The sequence below is a fragment of the Dryobates pubescens genome, chromosome Z (genome assembly GCF_014839835.1).
Source record: "Dryobates pubescens isolate bDryPub1 chromosome Z, bDryPub1.pri, whole genome shotgun sequence".
NCBI lineage: Eukaryota > Metazoa > Chordata > Aves > Piciformes > Picidae > Dryobates > Dryobates pubescens.
In genome coordinates, this window is record NC_071657.1 from 45,077,726 (window position 1) to 45,095,289 (window position 17,564).

At 41.4% G+C, this 17,564-nt stretch overlaps 1 protein-coding gene across 1 annotated transcript in view; it reads right to left on the reverse strand.

The window, feature by feature from the left end:
- TRPM6 (transient receptor potential cation channel subfamily M member 6) overlaps positions 1–17,564 on the reverse strand; it is a 110,028-nt gene that overhangs the window by 31,937 nt on the left and 60,527 nt on the right. Inside the window, exons 21-28 of the mRNA XM_054177767.1 lie at positions 16,990–17,118; positions 11,873–12,124; positions 10,756–10,930; positions 9,427–9,541; positions 6,966–7,165; positions 3,700–3,832; positions 825–1,963; positions 8–120 (exon numbers count right to left, since the gene is read on the reverse strand). Of these exons, the coding sequence (XP_054033742.1) occupies positions 8–120; positions 825–1,963; positions 3,700–3,832; positions 6,966–7,165; positions 9,427–9,541; positions 10,756–10,930; positions 11,873–12,124; positions 16,990–17,118 (2,256 nt within the window). The remainder of the gene's footprint in view (positions 1–7; positions 121–824; positions 1,964–3,699; positions 3,833–6,965; positions 7,166–9,426; positions 9,542–10,755; positions 10,931–11,872; positions 12,125–16,989; positions 17,119–17,564) is intronic.

The window sequence follows — 17,564 nt, forward strand, 5'->3', positions numbered from 1 at the left end:
CACATACCGGCACCTGAAGGTGGTTTTGATTCTTCTTTCCTCTACCAGACTTTCTGTCTTGGTTTTGTTGTTTTGCTTTTGTTGCCTCAGCTTGGTGTAGCTCACTGGATCTTAAAGACTCTGTGGGAAAGCGTCACAAAGGCCATTAAGCTACAGAGCTTTTGTTTACTAAGATAAGACTGAGACTCAGCAGATTTCCAAAGCAAGCTGAGAGAAACTTGTAGCACCCACAACCAATACTCATGAAGCTCAGTGCAAAAATATGCATAATCACAAGACACAAACCAACAAATTAGATACATCATCTCCTACTATTCATACTTAGAACAGGAATCTGCTATATTTTAGTTGTTGTTAAGCAAACTTAAAAGTGGTGGACAAGGTAGAGTTTGACACCAACTATAAAAATGTATACCTCATCATTCTCCGTGCCCCCGTATGACCCATGATACTGCTAATGTATCTCTTAGGGATTGTGTAATTTACTTTGGCTCCCTCAATTCTTGCATTCATCCTCAGGACAGGAGACTTCCCCAGAGTGAACACAGTCCCTCTGTCAACCTAGCTCTGTAGCCTCAGCTGTAAGGATCCCACAAGAGGGGGAGAATCATGGCAGCTGACACTCAAGTGTGTTGCAGTTAGGATATAAAGCACAACATTTCACTACAGCAGTTAGACTCAGCACAGAGACAGGAAACAAGTAACTCAGTGCTCTCTATTTACCACCCTCCACTGAAGCTAATGTCTCCTTGGGTGTAAAGCAAACATTTTTATATTTTGGGCTAACCACAAGATACCATACTGATGCAGGATTTTATAATTACCACCTATGGATTTGCAGGTTTTTCCTCTTTTCTCTTTCTTAGGGGACTCTAAGGTGTTGCTCCTGTAGAAATTCCAGTCCCTCCAGAGTGGGCTGATCCAGGAGGTGGTGCGTTTCAGCTTGTTCTGAGAGATTAAGCCGCTGTGACATGACCAGTCAGAGCTGTAGGAGAAAGACTTTGATTCTCTTATCTGGATATGCCTGGGACTGCTACCCATGCAACTGCAGTCACTCTTGTAAGTGGAATGTATGCACAGGGTCTTCTTTTTTGTTTCTGTGCTGAAAACTCCTTTTTCATCACCTTCAGAGAATCCCCAGTTCACATAACCACCTTCAGTTTCTTCTCTGTCATTGCAGGAGGGTGCTGCACTCTCTGCAAGAGTCAGGGATGGCTGGAGACCAAGAGGTTGATCAATCTCTTTGTCATTAGTATTTTCTGATGGCAAATGAAAAACAAAGTCTCTTTGCCTCCACTGGTAATTTTCTGGGGTTTCATCAATGAGGCTGACACCCTGCAAGCTTTGCTGCACTGCGATGCTACTTTGTAGTTCATCTCTGAATGTCTCATCTCTGTACGAGGAAGGAGTGTTCAAGAAGGAGAAATTTAAGGTGACATCCTCAGAAAAAGACCCTCTCTGATGGTCAGGAGGCACCAGCAAAAATTGTCCATATCTAGGGGTTGACTTAGTCTCAGAGGATACTCCTGAAGTAAGCGTGTCACTTTCTATTTCTGTCTTTTGAGAGCTGTCTTCCACCACCTTTCTATTCTCAGTCTTTGAAATGTGATCTTTGCACTCTGATGGCCACTGGCTCCTTACCAAGCTCCGTAGGAGAGAGGGTGGCATGCTGTAGTAGTGGTATTTTCTGTCATACAAACACTCCAGGCTGCTCAAGGTCTTTGAATAGAGTGCATTGCTCCAGCTATGCGGCAGCTTCCTACAGGTTTGCTGTTTCGTGTCAGTCAGTAAGGCTTCTTTCACTTGCAAGGTGTCTACAGCTGAAAGCACTTTCAGTATGTCCACTGTTAAGGCAGACAGGTCTTGCAAGTGTCCTAGCTGGCTGTCTAGGGAGAGTAAAGACTCCTTGATATAAAATACCTTTTCATGCACTTCTTTGAGCTGCAGAAACATCTCCTCCACCCTAGGAGGAAAAAGAAAATACTATTACAAACCCAAACCAAGTATCTTTACTTCTATTTGCCAGAGGATAAAGGGAGCCACCAACACATTATAAAAAGTCAGTGTTTCAAACAGTTTTGTGGGGTTTGTTTTGTTTTGTGCTTTGTTGTTGTTGCTGTTGTTGTTGTTGGTTTTGGTTTTTTTAATGGTGTCTTTCATTATCCAGACTTACAACATGTCATTCAGATTACAGACTAGAGGGGAAGGATAACTGGTTTGCCACCCTCATCTTGATGTATCCCAGGATGTCATTGGCCTTCTTGCCCACAAAGGCACATTAATGGCTTATGGTCATCTTGCTGTCTACCAGGACTCCCCAGGTTTTTTTACCAGAGAGCTGCTTTCTATCAGGTCAGCCCAAAACCTGTACTGATACAGTCATCATGTATTTCATGCTTCACTAAGACACACATGACATCATGCACGTCAACCAGTCATCATGCATTTCTGCATCCTTGTGTAAGCATCAGAAGAGCAAGGTTCAAACAAAATATACATATACTCTTGCATTTTCAGGTATCAGAAACTGCTGGGAAAGAGGTCTTCCCAAGAATCTATTTGGTGTTTTGGAACAGATTCTACAAGTCTGATGCCACCAGTTATTTTCAGGTAAAATTCAGATGCTCAAAAAGCAAAGTATTTTTTATGCTTTTCAAACCTCCTGTGAACAGTCCAAGCTTCTTGGCCTGGTATGATCTACTTCTAACACAGTCATTATTTTCACATTTCCTGAAGATACTCTCTGGTGCTCTGCCATTAAGACAATGACAAACTAGCTGCAGGCAACATGCAAAAGATGCTGCTTTCCTTTGTCACTAAGTCACTAAAGGCCTTAACACCCATCTCATAGCTGAATAAAAAAAAATCAAAGGGCAGTGTTCAAAAGTATTCTATTCACAGAAATAAATTTCTTGTATTAATGTTACGCAATGCTTCACTAAAGTGTCTCACCTTTGCACTCTGAAAAATTTCCTTTCCAGATCTGTATTTACCCACTAAATGAAGTCTTCTTGCTGTAATCAATTCTGCAACTTTTGAACAAAGCCACTCTTTTTATTTCCTTTATAGAGGACATTCATTTTGCTAGTGTGTTTTGGTTTAGTATGCAGAAAACAAAATTATGAGTGGGCAAAGATTAAGAAGCTATCTTGCTCTAGGCAAAACAAATTTATTGGATAAGACCAGTAACTTAATGTTAGCTTTGCCACAAATTTCAATAGGAAGCTAAAATAGGATAACATATAGAGTTTTGGTGTGTATTGAAATTTTGCAAACCAAGACACCACATTGCAGATAATGCTACAATGGTTATATGGTTATTTCTGTAAACAGACATTATACTCAATCACAAGCAATACTCTCCATAGTGTTCCTACACTGCCACACCTATAAATAAAAATAGGGGTTGTACACTGTAGTCTGGCATGGTTTTTGTGGTTCTACCTGGTCTGCAAGATTGAATCTGAGCAACATCCATCCACTGCACACAAAGAGATGCAGTTCTGGGAGTAAGGCTTCCTAGCCAGGCCTGCCATGCAGTTCAAATAGATACATCAGATTTTAAAATTAGCAAGGCTTATGCATGTTACTGCACCTTATATTCACAGTGGTCATAATATGTTCCAAAAGCATTAGCTTATTAACGTCTTTTTATATGACAAACTTATAAAAAGAGCACAAATCTGCATCAAAGCACACCTTTCTGCTGTCAAACGGATCCTTTCACTGTCGCTGGAACTCAGGCTTTCATTTTTCTCATGAAAGTATTTTTCCACGCACTGTTCCTCAAAGTCATGGAGTTTCTTTAACTCTTCATCACTCAGGTACAACTCTGAACAAAAAAGGCAGAATTTGGTATGAAACATGCTGACAAATGTAACTTTTTGTAAGGATTAGTGAAAACCATAACCAAACCAACCAACCAACCAACCAAACAAAACTGTCCAAATTATTTCCTCCTCCTTCCTTAAGAAGAATGAATCATTCCTAACTCCATTAATTTAGGTTTATGTATTAACATTCAAGAAGCCAAATAGATCTGAACATGGGTTTTATCTTTCCTTAGGCAGGGAGCAAATACACACTGATAAAAATTGCAGTGCACTCCCTTTTAAAGCCTCAAAAGTACATATCCAAATGACTGAGCACAAAGATGTATTTTCTCCCAAACTATTTCATGTGTTCTGTTATACATGTATGATTCACAAGCCTTAGATATAGATATGTATGACTTAGAAAGATTTCTCTTCTAATTTGGTCCAGGCATTCATTTAGGCTAGTCACCTGTAACAGTTACAGTCCTTTCAAGTACTCAGAGTTACAAAAAGGTTTTTTTCACCTAATTGCTTCATGTATTCATAGATATAAAACATTAAGCAAGATTACTGAGTGAAAACACATTCAAAAATTTTAAACTACACTGCTTGGGCTGCTAAAACGCTAATATTCTAGCTCCTAAGCTTCTGAGAGAAAAGATCAATTTTAAGTTCATAGGAAGAAATGCATATGGTGGAAAGAAATGAGTATGGTGGAAAACTGCTTCTCTAATCCAAATTTCACATCCTCCAAACTCTATTTTTGTTTCATTTTTTATATATCAGAGTCCTTACTACACTTGTTAGTGGAGTATCTGTGCCAAGCAACATAGCAGTGTTTACTACACACATGCAATACTCAGCTGCAACCCACAGCTCCACAGGGAAGCTCTGCCCTCAGTGTGCTGGAGTACCCCTCTCAATGTGAATGAGAGTTGATCATCTACTATGCTCTTTTCCTCCCTAATTCATCTGTTTTCTTACCACCAAAATTTTATTCTCTGCATCTTGGTATTTTCACTGATCTTCCACGGGGTGGCAATGGTTTCTCACTGCTAAAACTAGTTAATTATAGCCACACCAAAATTTAAGTAGAATAAATTTATCAAGCAATGCATAGAAATATAGAAAAGGGATACAAAGGTACATAAACAAGAAAAAAGTCTCATACTCAAAGAAGGTTACAGCCACCAGCCTTTCATCCTCCCCATCCCACTGCTTCACCTATTATCTATTATGTATTATCAACCATTATCAACTATTATCTATTATCCAACCAACAAGCCCTCCTATTGAGTATTCATTTCCATCCCAACATCTTGTGGTACTCTCCCCACAATGGCTAGGGCTTCTTTGGGCAAAGCTGCAGAAGCTGGCAACAGTGGGACCCTGGAAAAGGTGAAGGGTGAAGGAGGTGATATTAAGAATGTGCACAAAGGGAAGTATGCAGCAAAGAGGTGGGAGGCCCCTACCTCCTCTGCATCTCCTCTGTCCTTGGACTCCATGGCTACTTTCTCTGAGAAATTACAAAAGGAATTTCTGGTATTGTACAAATACATGGAAAGCTACACCTTCAGTGTGGTGGTAGAGCCAAATGGGCCCAACATAAACCCAGAACAAGTTCTGGCATGTCCAGGTGTGATTCCCCTCTCTCCACCTCCCTTCTCCAGGGTCAGGGTTCCAGGGAATGTGGGAAAAAGACAAAGAACCCAGGCCTCAGAAAGTCTGGTAAACAAGGGATATTGTCCTCACTGTGTGGTAAACAGGCACCTGCATTGCCCATGCTTCACCTAGACTAGACTGATGTCTTTACCTGATATGGTCACAGCCTGGTGAAATCGCATTCTATCAATTGACAATTGGCCAAATTGGTTCTTGGGCAAATGATAAAGCAAAGCCAAATTGTAAGCAAGGTGCCTTGCATCATCTTGCCTTGACTTGACTTGCCTAAGACCCAGGAAAAGAAACCATGAGCCTTGCAACTCAGAATCTTCGTGATGTCTCAGAAGCCACTTCACACAAGTTGCACTGAACCCATAATCAGCCTCTTCCAAGTCGTAAAAGCCCAGGAGCCGACAGAAGTGTCTTGCTGGGCAGAAGGGACAAAGCCAGGGTGGGCCAAGATCCAGAGAACCGTCCCTTGCAGCAGTGAGTCACTTCCAGCCTAAACACCTGCTTCTCAAACCCAGACCTTGCAGCAAAGCACTGAGGGAAACAGGCTATTGTTGAGAGCCTGAAACCTTGGGACAGCCTGCAAACCCTGGGAAATGTTGAGAGCTGCCTGCTGTTGCGTCCAGGCTAGCCCAGCCATTGGGACAGTGAGACAACCCTGCTGGCAACCTGAGAGTGCCCCAGAAGCTGTTAGCAGCTAATGGACAGCAGCAGCACCTCTCCACATGGGTGGAACTCCTGTTGCTCTGTCTAACCTGGACAGCAGCAGCACCTCTCCACATGGGTGGAACTCCTGTTGCTCTGTCTAACCTGGACTATATTTCAGCCTCAGGAGAAATAATATTGTGAGTAATTGGTTATCTCTATAAAGCCTCTTTGTAAAAGGTTCTGTTTTTCTTAACCGCTGCTGTTCTGGCAAGGTTCCTGCTCCCTGGTGGACAAGTGGCATAACCCTGCCACAGATTCTCTTTCCTAGTGTTATTTTCCCATTTTGCTTAATACTGTTGAAATTCTTAATATTGTCTATATACAGTACATATCCATTGTAAATATACTACAGCTGTACACCCATACCTATTAATAAGTTTTTGGCAGCTTTTCATATTAATAAATAATACTTGATTTTTTATTACTATATTTTACATACTCATATTTCATAATTCATACTCGTAACACAAAAGAAGGCTATTAATTCCTACAGAATAAGCTGCTATAACTTCATTTCAGCTCAGAGTTCTCATGTATGTTGACTGATGCACAATATTTAGCACAGCAAAAGGAAAATACAAAGCAAAACCCTGCCCTGGTCATTTTTCCTACAAAAATTTGCAAGCAATAGGTTTAAAATTTGATTTGCAAATAAAAGAAGCCTCCTACCCAGATCCTAGTTAGTTAGTTAGTTATCTATTTATTTGAGGAACTGATCTACAAAGTGACGGAAGGCTGGTAAAACATTCCTCATCAGCTTTTCCTGCTTACTTAGTCCAATGTCACCTTCCTCTTGATCCAGCTCATTTCGGGGCTGGTGGCGGACAATGCGATTTATCAGAAGACCAACACGGCTCAGGAGGATGAAGGGTGGAGGTAACCATGGCTTCTCATGGTAAGTCATAATGTAGCGATACCGGTTGTACTTCCAGAGTTTATTTGATATGGATTTCAAATCATAATAAACATTACTGAGAAAACAGACAAAGAGAGTAAAAGAGTGCTGTGAGGAATACTCCCAATATAGCACAAGATGTCTGTCTACAGATCTAATTTGACACTGAAGACCCATCCCTCCAGTGAGGCAAATAAGCTTAGCAACTTCCATTTACCAAAGCAGCAGTATTTTCCTGCTCCTAGTGCACTGAAAATGAGATCTTCAAAGCTGCCTAACAGATTTGGAGATCAAATTTCCATTCACATTAATAGCAAGTGGGCAGAAGAATATCCCTGAAGTGCCTTTGAAATCTCAGCCAGATTATTTAAACTTTAATATATAGCCTCACTGAGAATCCCATATTGTCTTCCTCTTTGGACTGGATTAAACGTAGGAGTTAGGCTAAAGGAAGAATGTTAACACCCTGTATACTCCAGTTATATGAAATACGTGCCGGAAGTAGTAGCTGTAAGAGCAATTCTTGTGCAGGATACTCAATGATTTTCCATATCTACTATCAAAGCCACAAGTATAGGAAAGCCACTTCATGGTTTCTGGCACTGTAATTTCAGTTGCACTGTCATACTACACACCCAGCATATAATCACAAAAGCTTTGCTTCTGGGAGCATAATTAAATATGTTGGAAATACCCATTTTTGGTCCCACTTCTGAAACAATTATATATCACCACTGTTGAAAGTTGAAGTCTAGAAATTACAATTTCACAGATGTGTATTAAACCAAAAAAAAGAAAAAAAAATTTAAAAAATACTGATGCATTGTCACAATTTCAGGAAAGACGTATGTAATTGGAAGTGAGAATAAAATGACTTTCAATCATTCTGGGTTTTTTAATATTAATCAATACATTTCTTCATTTGGATTTTTTTTTTCCAACCTAAATTGACTTCTTCTTCCCCAGAAAAACTAGAACTAGTAATTAAGTACTTGGGTTAAACTGCTCTTTACTAACATTTTACAGAAGTTGATCCACTACAAAAGTTTCCTTGTTAAAAACAGCAAGCTTAGAATGACTATACAGACCTGGGGGTGATGATTGACAGCCGCCTAAACATGAGCCAGCAGTGTGCCCAGGTGGCCAAGAAGGCCAATGGCATCCTGGCCTGCATTAGGAATAGTGTGGCCAGCAGGAGCAGGGAGGTCATTGTGCCCCTGTACTCTGCATTGGTTAGGCCACACCTTGAGTACTGTGTCCAGTTCTGGGCCCCTCAGTTTAAGAAGGACATCGAGACGCTTGAACGTGTCCAGAGAAAGGCAACAAGGCTGGTGAGAGGCCTTGAGCACAAGCCCTATGAGGAGCTGGGATTGTTTAGCCTGGAGAAGAGGGGGCTCGGGGGTGACCTCATTGCCCTCTACAACTACCTGAAAGGTGGTTATAGCCAGGAAGGGGTTGGTCTCTTCTCCCAGGCAGCCAGCACCAGAACAAGGGGACACAGTCTCAACCTGCACCAGGGGAAGTTTAGGCTCAAGGTGAGGAGAAAGTTCTTCACTGAGAGAGTCATTAGTCATTGGAATGGGCTGCCCGGGGAGGTGGTGGAGTCACCATCCCTCGAGGTCTTCAAGAGGAGACTGGAAGTGGCACTTGGTGCCATGGTCTAGTCATGAGGTCTGTGGTGACAGGTTGGACTCAATGTTCCTCAAAGTCTCTTCCAACCTTGGCGATACTGTGTGATACTGTGTGTGTGTGACACTTACTAATTACTACAAAATTACAGCAAAGACCGTTCCTACTTTGGCATCAGACATTGAAAAGCAGATACTTAATACAGTTAGATTTCAGTCAAGAATATATAAAATTGCAGCAAACAACAGGAATTTTCTACTTATTTCCTAAACTAAAGGTATGCTTCTACAAAGTCATTATCCTCTTTTCTTGAATACCTCCTCCACTTATTTGCAAATTTAAATCCTGGGTTATCCCTATGATGAACATTACATAGGCTCTCAAACCAACAAATACAACTTTTAATACACAGGGTAAATTACTTCAGAGCTGACTGAATATTGATTGCTTTCAAACTGCAGCTTTTCAAACTGCAACTGTCCACCTTCCCAGTCAGATTCTGTTTAAACAGCAAAACAATTTAGATGTCTGCTCAGCATTCCCTTCCTCCCACTCTCTTGGTCCCATTTGCCAGAACCCCATGGATGAGGAGGTAACAACTGCCATCAACATGAGCCTGCTGGGGCATTTTTGGTGAAAGGATGTTGCAGAAGTGTTGGCAGAACATCTCTGTTTGATGCTTTTGCAATAATATACCATAGTACCTACTTAAAGAAAGCAATAAGCAAGTTGACCATGATGATGTACTGCACAAAGAGGTAGACAGCTTGGAGGAATGGCGTGAGGAAGGAGCCAGGAGGACAGTCCTCATTGGTTTCACAGACTGAAAGACATACAAAGCATGGTTAGTATAGAAATGAGCAAAGCACAGCAATGGCTTGTGCTCCTCACTCACCTCAGCAACAGAATTGTCCTTGTTACTTTCACAGAGATACATTACTAAATTTACAGCTATAAAATCTGCCTTCATGTAAAGGAGATCTGACATGTCTTTGTGATAGTATTGTCTCACAGTTTCCACTGCAATTCAGAAGCTGTTGACACTATCTCACAGATTTACAGAACACATTGGTTTGGAAGTCATCTTGTCCAGCCCCCTTGCAGTCACCAGGGACACCTCCAAATAGATCAGGCTGCTCAGGGCCAAATTGAGTCAGAATTTGAATGTCTTCAGGGACAGTGCCTCAACCAACTGATATTTCATACATACGAGTTCTTATGCTGGTCACTTTGACATTTTGCTATAGGGAAAAATGATGCAGCTGAAATGTATTTGAGAGATGGCACAAACTGAAGTAAACTGAAATCCAAATCTTAAAGCAAGTGTCAAAGCTTTCACCCAGTACCCATGTACCACTGAGTATACTCTGGGACTTCCCCAGTGTCTGCCCCACAGCATCAGTGGTGATAGTGATGTAATTGCCATCAGGGTGGGAGGGAGGTGTATATTGGTTTTGTATACATTTCATTGAAGTTAAATGTTAGTTTTCTTTTCCAGCCCCCAAGTCTCTCTCCCTTATATCCCGTTCTCTTTGCTTTTGGGAAAGTTGAGCATCTGTCAGTTGTTTAGTAGCCAGACCAGTTCTAACCCTTGACATACATTACAAAATAATTTTTCTTTCTTATTTTTACTTTCCTGTTTTTCTTTTATTGTTTATTCATTTATGGGAACTTTGTAGTCCTTTCTTCAAGAGATCAGCAGCTTTGGAATCACCTAATTCAAACTTCATTTGACTGACAGATCCCCTAAACATGAAATAGCTCAGTGTTAGTTCCTATGAGGTTTGCAATATACTTCATTCAAAAAGCTATATTTGAAGGTTTTAAAACTTAATATTTGTTTTTACAAAGAAACTAATATCCCTACCTTTATTCATGCAGTATTAGTCATAATCAATGGAAATTCATATACAGGAAACAAAATTATTTGAGGAAGAACAGACTCAATGCATAGTCAAAACTGTAAAAGCCCAAAGTGGACATATTTCTGCACATATTAAATTTAAGCTGTGGAGCTGTACTGTGAAAGTTATGTACCATCTATTTCTCCAGCATAGACTTCACCAAACATCATCCAGTAAGGTTGAAATACAATGTCTCGTGCCAGAGTCCAAGAAGGAGGCTCTTCTGGTGAAAGGATTGCCTTTCGTGACACTCCAAAACTCAACAGCACTATGGCCATCATGACCACAATGTAGAACATGTTTGCCGTCTGGGAAAAAAGCATGAAAGAATTAGCTGTGTTAAATGTATGTAAAGGAGACAATTTTAGGGAAGGGTATCAATCACTGCTTTTACAAATCAGAATATAAACCCAAGGCTAATAATGGAATATACTGGAGGAAATAAAAATACGTTATTTCTGTGATCTGGACTACCGAAGTATTTTATAGTGGTTAAGGTTATCCTGGACTGAAAAGGCCACAAGACCTACTTTCCTCCCCAGTCCCTCTTAAAATCTTAAGCAAGATTTGAAAAATCCAAAGATCTAGTGATGGTGCTTTTCCTCAGTGGCAGTTCTTCCAAACCGAGAGCAAGGAATAACAGTGAAAATTATTTTGCCTTCTAACACTAAATTGGACTTATTATGCAGGATAGACTATAAAAGTATTAATAAGGTAGCTTCCAAAACTGAGGGAAATTACAGTGGGAATCTGCAGGTATCCCTCAAGACCAGGCAGCAGTTCTTACACCAAAAGAAATGTAAAACAACAACAACAACAACAAAAACCACGCAACTTTGATCTGAGAGAATTTTTGCCTGCTAAAATGAGATACAATTACTTGAATCAAAATGTAAAATAATGAGACCGTTTCCAAGAGCTAGGGGAACTATCTATAGTAGTAAACCTATTTTCAAGAAACTGATTTTTTTGATGTGTCATTAAGCTGGATCAGACCCTTAAATGCAAACTTGCTCTAAGTAATGAAGTAATATGGCTTTTGTGAATACATTCAAGTAATCAATAAATCAGAGAGAACTGAAATCTGATTATGGTCAACTCAAAACCAGAAAAGCACATGATGTTTTCAGGTAATACATTCACTACAAATTATTAAGTGGCCTTTCCTTTGTCTTTAATTCTCATCTCTCACTACTGACCTTTACATGATGTCTTAACTACAAAAATAATGTTCAAAGCATAATACTTACCATTTTCCCAATCATTGTTAGGTATGGGCCAGCATGCTGATTCACAGCAAAAAGATCAAGGAGCCGAGCGTACCAAAATATTATATCCAAGCAGTAAAGTAGCCTCCCTGTGGTTTGAACCGGGGGGTCAGACCAGCGCAAGCCAAAACCAATCATAAACAGGATGATAGCTATAGAATCAGTAAAATTCCAGTACTCATAAATCCACACCTTCACTTTTTGGTGGAATTTTCCAGGTTCTGATATAAATACCTGAGTAGAATACAAAACAAAAAACAACAACAACCAACCAACAACAAAACAACAACAACAACAAAACGACAGTGGAACTCCATTTAAGTCACAGATTAATTCTTTAATCTTTTCTGCCTGAATCATTTTGTGATATTTGGGAATATTTTTTTTCTGTCCTTTTTTCCTTTTTTTTCCCTAGGCCTGTACAGTATGTTGCCCTTCACTGTTAATTGAGATTTGTACTTAATCTATGGTATCATACTGCTCAAGTGTGCTACACAAAATAGGATAGTTCTTTCTAAGGAGAAATGTATTCTGAGCCTGAACCTGTTCACTAAAGAGCACGTTCCTCAGTGGAAAAATCAGCCAGTACACAACTCCTATGCATATGCATCATTATAAATTAACAAGCATTTTCTAGAGGAATGGTCACGATCTGCAACAGCCCTTTCAAAAGCCTCTAAGTCATGGAAAGTACCAGCCTAACCTTGGTGATGGGAAAATAACTAATGCCTTTTATTTCAGACTGAAATTATAAAGAAAGATCCTGGTATTCCACCAAGGACATGCTAAAAAAAGGTGTACTGGCATGTAGCAAGGTAAGGAATGAAATGTTGATCCTTGAACTGCGAGGTTTCCCAGAGGCATTTTAAGCATCACTGAGCAAATGTGTGAAGTGGAATCTTTGGGAGGCCATAAATAAAACCTTTACATGTTGCACACATGAGGGTAATTATGTAGTGGTATGTAAGGTCACACTGGTAAGTACCAAGCAAAGGAGAGATTTTGAAATGTTATGCCCTGATCCTGCAAGAATTTACACATGTGAACACAAGCCCTATGAGGAGAGGCTGAGGGAGCTGGGGTTGTCTAGCCTGGAGAAGAGGAGGCTCAGGGGAGACCTCATTGCTGTCTACAACTACCTGAAGGGTGCTTGTAGCCAGGTGAGGGTTGGTCTCTTCTCCCAGGCAACCAGCACCAGAATGAGGGGACACAGTCTCAAGTTGTGCCAGGGGAGGTATAGGCTGGATATTAGGAAGAAGTTTTTCACAGAATGAGTGATTTGCCATTAGAATGGGCTTCCCAGGGAGGTGGTGGAGTCACCGTCCTTGGAGATCTTCAACAAAAGACTGGATGAGGCACTTAGTGCTATGGTCTAGTTCATTGGATAGGGCTGGGTGAGATAGGTTGGACTGGATGATCTTGGAAGTCTCTTCCAACCTAGCTGATTTTATGATTCTATGATTAATGTAAACAAGTGATCCTGATCAGTTCAGCTGAACTAACTCACATGAGGAAGTAGCTGCAGGATAGGGGCCTAAAGCTTTGTCACTTGATAAAATCTAGGGGAGCAGAGATTTTGCAGTTACAAATAAAAAGGCCCTCAACAGTTAATTAGCTGCACAAGTAAGACACGATGTCCCACAAAGTTTTTCTCACCACACCAGAACTAGTACATGGACAAAGAAAATCAAGTAGAAGATGTGAATTTGACGATAATGCTAGAAAGAAGAGCTGATGTTTCTATTGTCTCATCATCAACATGATGCAACAGCACAACAGTGATTTCCAAAGTGCTTGCAATTAGGTAATCCTTGGGTACATTTTCCTTTTCAACTTTGTCTCATGCAGCCACATAACATTTTTTTTATCCAAGCTTCAATACATTCCAAGCACTTCTGCTGCCCCATGAAATCCTTTGCCTCTTTTGTACAGTCTTCTATCAAGGAGCTCTTGAAGGCACAGGAACTGGCAGTTCCCATGTGCCGAAAAATGAGCCGGCGGGGAAGGCGACCGGCCTGGATGAGCAAGCAGCTCCTGGAGGATTTAAGGGAAAAAAAGAGGCTGTATCACCTTTGGAAAGAGGGAAGGCTTCTTGTGGTATGTTTAAAGAAGTTGTTAAATTATGTAGGAAAAAATTAGAGATGCAAAGGCCCAGTTAGAACTAAAGCTGGACACCTCTGTAAAAGATATTAAAAAGCATTTTTACAAATATATTAACACTAAAAAGAAGGGCAAGGACCTCCATTCCTTATTGGACCTGGAGGGGAACACTGTGGCTGAAGACAAGGAAAAGGCTGAGGTCCTTAACACTTTCATTGCCTCAATTTTTAACAGCAAGGCAGGAAGAATTCAGGAAGAGTGGCCTCCTGAGCTGGGTGATGGGGTCAAGGAGCAGTATAATGCCCCAGAAATCCATGAGGAGTTAGTTCGGGACCTGCTGAGCCACTCAGACACTCACAAGTCCATGGGACTGGATGGGATCCATCCTAGGGTGCTGAGAGAGCTGGCAGATGAACTGGCCAAGCCACTCTCCATCATTTTCCTCCAGTCCTGGCTCACTGGAGAGGCCCCAGGTGACTGGAAACTGGCCAATGTGATCCCCATCCACAAGATGGAGGAACCTGGAAACTCCAGGCCTGTCAGCCTGACCTCAGTACCAGGGAAAATTATGCAGCAGATTATCTTGGCGGCAGTAACTGCGCACCTGAAGGATGGCCAAGGGCTCAGGTCCAGCCAATGTGGATTTAGGAAGGGCAGGTCCTGCCTCTCCAACCTGATCTCCTTCTATGATCAGGTGACCCCTCTGGTGGATATGGGGAGGCCTGTGGATGTGGTCTACCTGGACTTCAGCAAGGCCTTTGACACCATCCCCCACAGCAAACTGCTGTCTAAGCTGTCAGATCATGGCTTGGGCAGCAACACTCTGTGCTGGGTTAGGAACTGGCAGGAGGGCTAAGCCCAGAGAGTGGTGGTGAATGGTGCCACATCCAGCTGGCGGCCAGTCACCAGTGGCATCCCCCAGGGATCGGTGCTGGGCCCCATCCTCTTTAATATCTTCATTGATGATCTGGATGAGGAGGTTGAGTCAGTCATCAGCAAATTTGCAGATGACACCAAGTTGGGAGCAGATGTTGATCAGTCAGAGGGCAGAAGGACTCTGCAGAGGGACCTCAACCGACTGGACAGATGGGCAGAGTCCAATAGGATGGCATTCAACAAATCCAAGTGCTGGGTGCTATGCTTTGGCCACAGCAATCCCATGCAGAGCCACAGGCTGGGGTCAGAGTGGCTGGAGAGCTCCCAAACAGAGAGGGACCTGGGGGTGCTGATTGACAGCTGCCTAAACATGAGCCAGCAGTGTGCCCAGGTGGCCAAGAGGGCCAATGGCATCCTGGCCTGCATTAGGAATAGTGTGGCCAGCAGGAGCAGGGAAGTCATTATTCCCCTGTACTCTGCATTGGTTAGGCTGCACCTTGAGTACTGTGTCCACTTCTGGGCCCCTCAGTTTAGGATCGACATTGAGACACTTGAACGTGTCCAGAGAAGGGCAACAAGGCTGGTGAGAGGCCTTGAGCACAAGCCCTATGAGGAAAGGCTGAGGGAGCTGGGGTTGTTTAGCCTGGAGAAGACGAGGCTCAGGGGTGACCTCATTGCTCTCTACAACTACCTGAAAGGTGGTTGTAGCCAGGAAGGGGTTGGTCTCTTCTCTCTAGCAACCAGCACCAGAACAAGAGGACACAGTCTCAACCTGCACCAGGGGAAGTTTAGGCTCGAGGTGAGGAGAAAGTACTTCACTGAGCGAGTCGTTCATCATTGGAATGAGCTGCCCAGAGAGGTGGTGGAGTCACCGTCTATGGAGGTGTTCAAGAGGGGATTGGATGTGGCACTTGGTGCCATGGTCTAGTCATGAGGTCTGTGGTGACAGGTTGGACTTGATGATCTTTGAGGTCTCTTCCAACCTTGGTGATACTGTGATAACAGCATCCTTCACTGTGATAGTTTAGGATGTGCCTTTAAAAAAAAATCTGAGCAAATCTACACTTGGGTGTAAAAAGGAAAACAAAGTTTATTCTAAACGAATTTCATTGGTCAGATGTGCAATGTACCATAGCAATATCTCTCACATTCTTTCCTCTCAATCTCACTCCATCTCTTTCTGCTGGCATGCATACTGTCCTGGACAGAGAGAGACCGCTTATCAGTAAAACTTGAGATAAGCATTACTGACTCACTAACAATGCTTTTGAGCTAACTGAAATTCCCCTAACATCCTTCCTTTCCTCTTCTAATCAACCAGAGGAAAAAGGGATGGGAGAGGCTGTGGGGAGGTGAGGTGGAATCCTCCTGCCCAAGGAGGATTTCTGTGCTGTTTGGTTTTTGTAAATATCTATATAATATTGTAAATACTGTATATTTTGTACATATTAGTTGCATTCCATTATTGCTTGTAAAATACAGCTTCATTTGCTTCCCAGATTGTGCTCAGCCAACCTTTATTTGATGTGTGTGGGTTAAACCATCTCATTCACTCATGACTCATTTTTAGCGGTTTTATTCCTCTAAAAGTACAGCATATCAAATGTGATACAAAAGACAGGTCACACTACTATTGTTCATGTGCTGATTCTGCAGTGAAGATATGCCCAATCAGGTACAACAATTTAGGAAACATATAGTACTTGTCCCCAACCTCAGGGTTGGAATGCAAATTGTGTGCAGAAGATTGGATCTAATAATTGCTCTTAATTTCAACTGGAACATCATTTTTCCAGGCTCAATCCTCCACTCAAAAAAGTTAAGAAAGAGGTGCCTACATTGAGGCTTCATATCTCAACAATCACTCTAAAGCAACCTGCACATTACCAATGGCTTTACATAGAAACATAAGATATTTAAGGACAAACATTTAAGATGTATTTTCAAAGCCCAAGTACCGGTCCTCAAATAAAATACTCCTCCTATGTAAACGCCCTGTGTACTTCTTTTCTCTTCTAAAGTCTGTACTGAAAGAACACAGAATTTGGCATTCCTCAGTTTATCACATTCTCTGCTTTATAATATATCCTCTATGGACAAGAAGTGTGAATGAGAAAACTTACCTCCCTGATTTTTTCAATAGCAGTGCTGAAAATATAAATTATAACAAGCCACTCCTGCACACTTGGGCTTGGTTCCATCTTCACCAACACGGTGTAAGTGAAAAGCATGAGAAATGCCATGTATGCCATCTACAAAACACAAAGTATATAACCTACATGTACAAAAATCTTTGCACATTTCTGCATGTGATTAGTCTGATAGTATGTATTCAAACTACATCAGATTTTTGAGACCAAAATTTTCCTTCCTTATACATTATCAGGAAACTAGTGCTTTAGCACTGAAAAAAATGGGAACAGAAAATGAACTATAGCACATAGTGCATGTTTCCTGGGCCACAAATCCATGTATAAGATCACACCACTTTATATGCACAGTGTTTCTTGAATTTAAAGGCAATGCTTTGCTTTTATCCTAACCTTCTGTAGGAGCAAGTAACCATTTTCAAAGCTACAAGAATCACTGCAGTTTAATCAGTTCCTTACAAAACACATGAAGAGCAGTATCAGGTAGAAAGCACATATTTTAAAGGTACCAAAACTTACTATAAATAGATATACATGGAATATATATT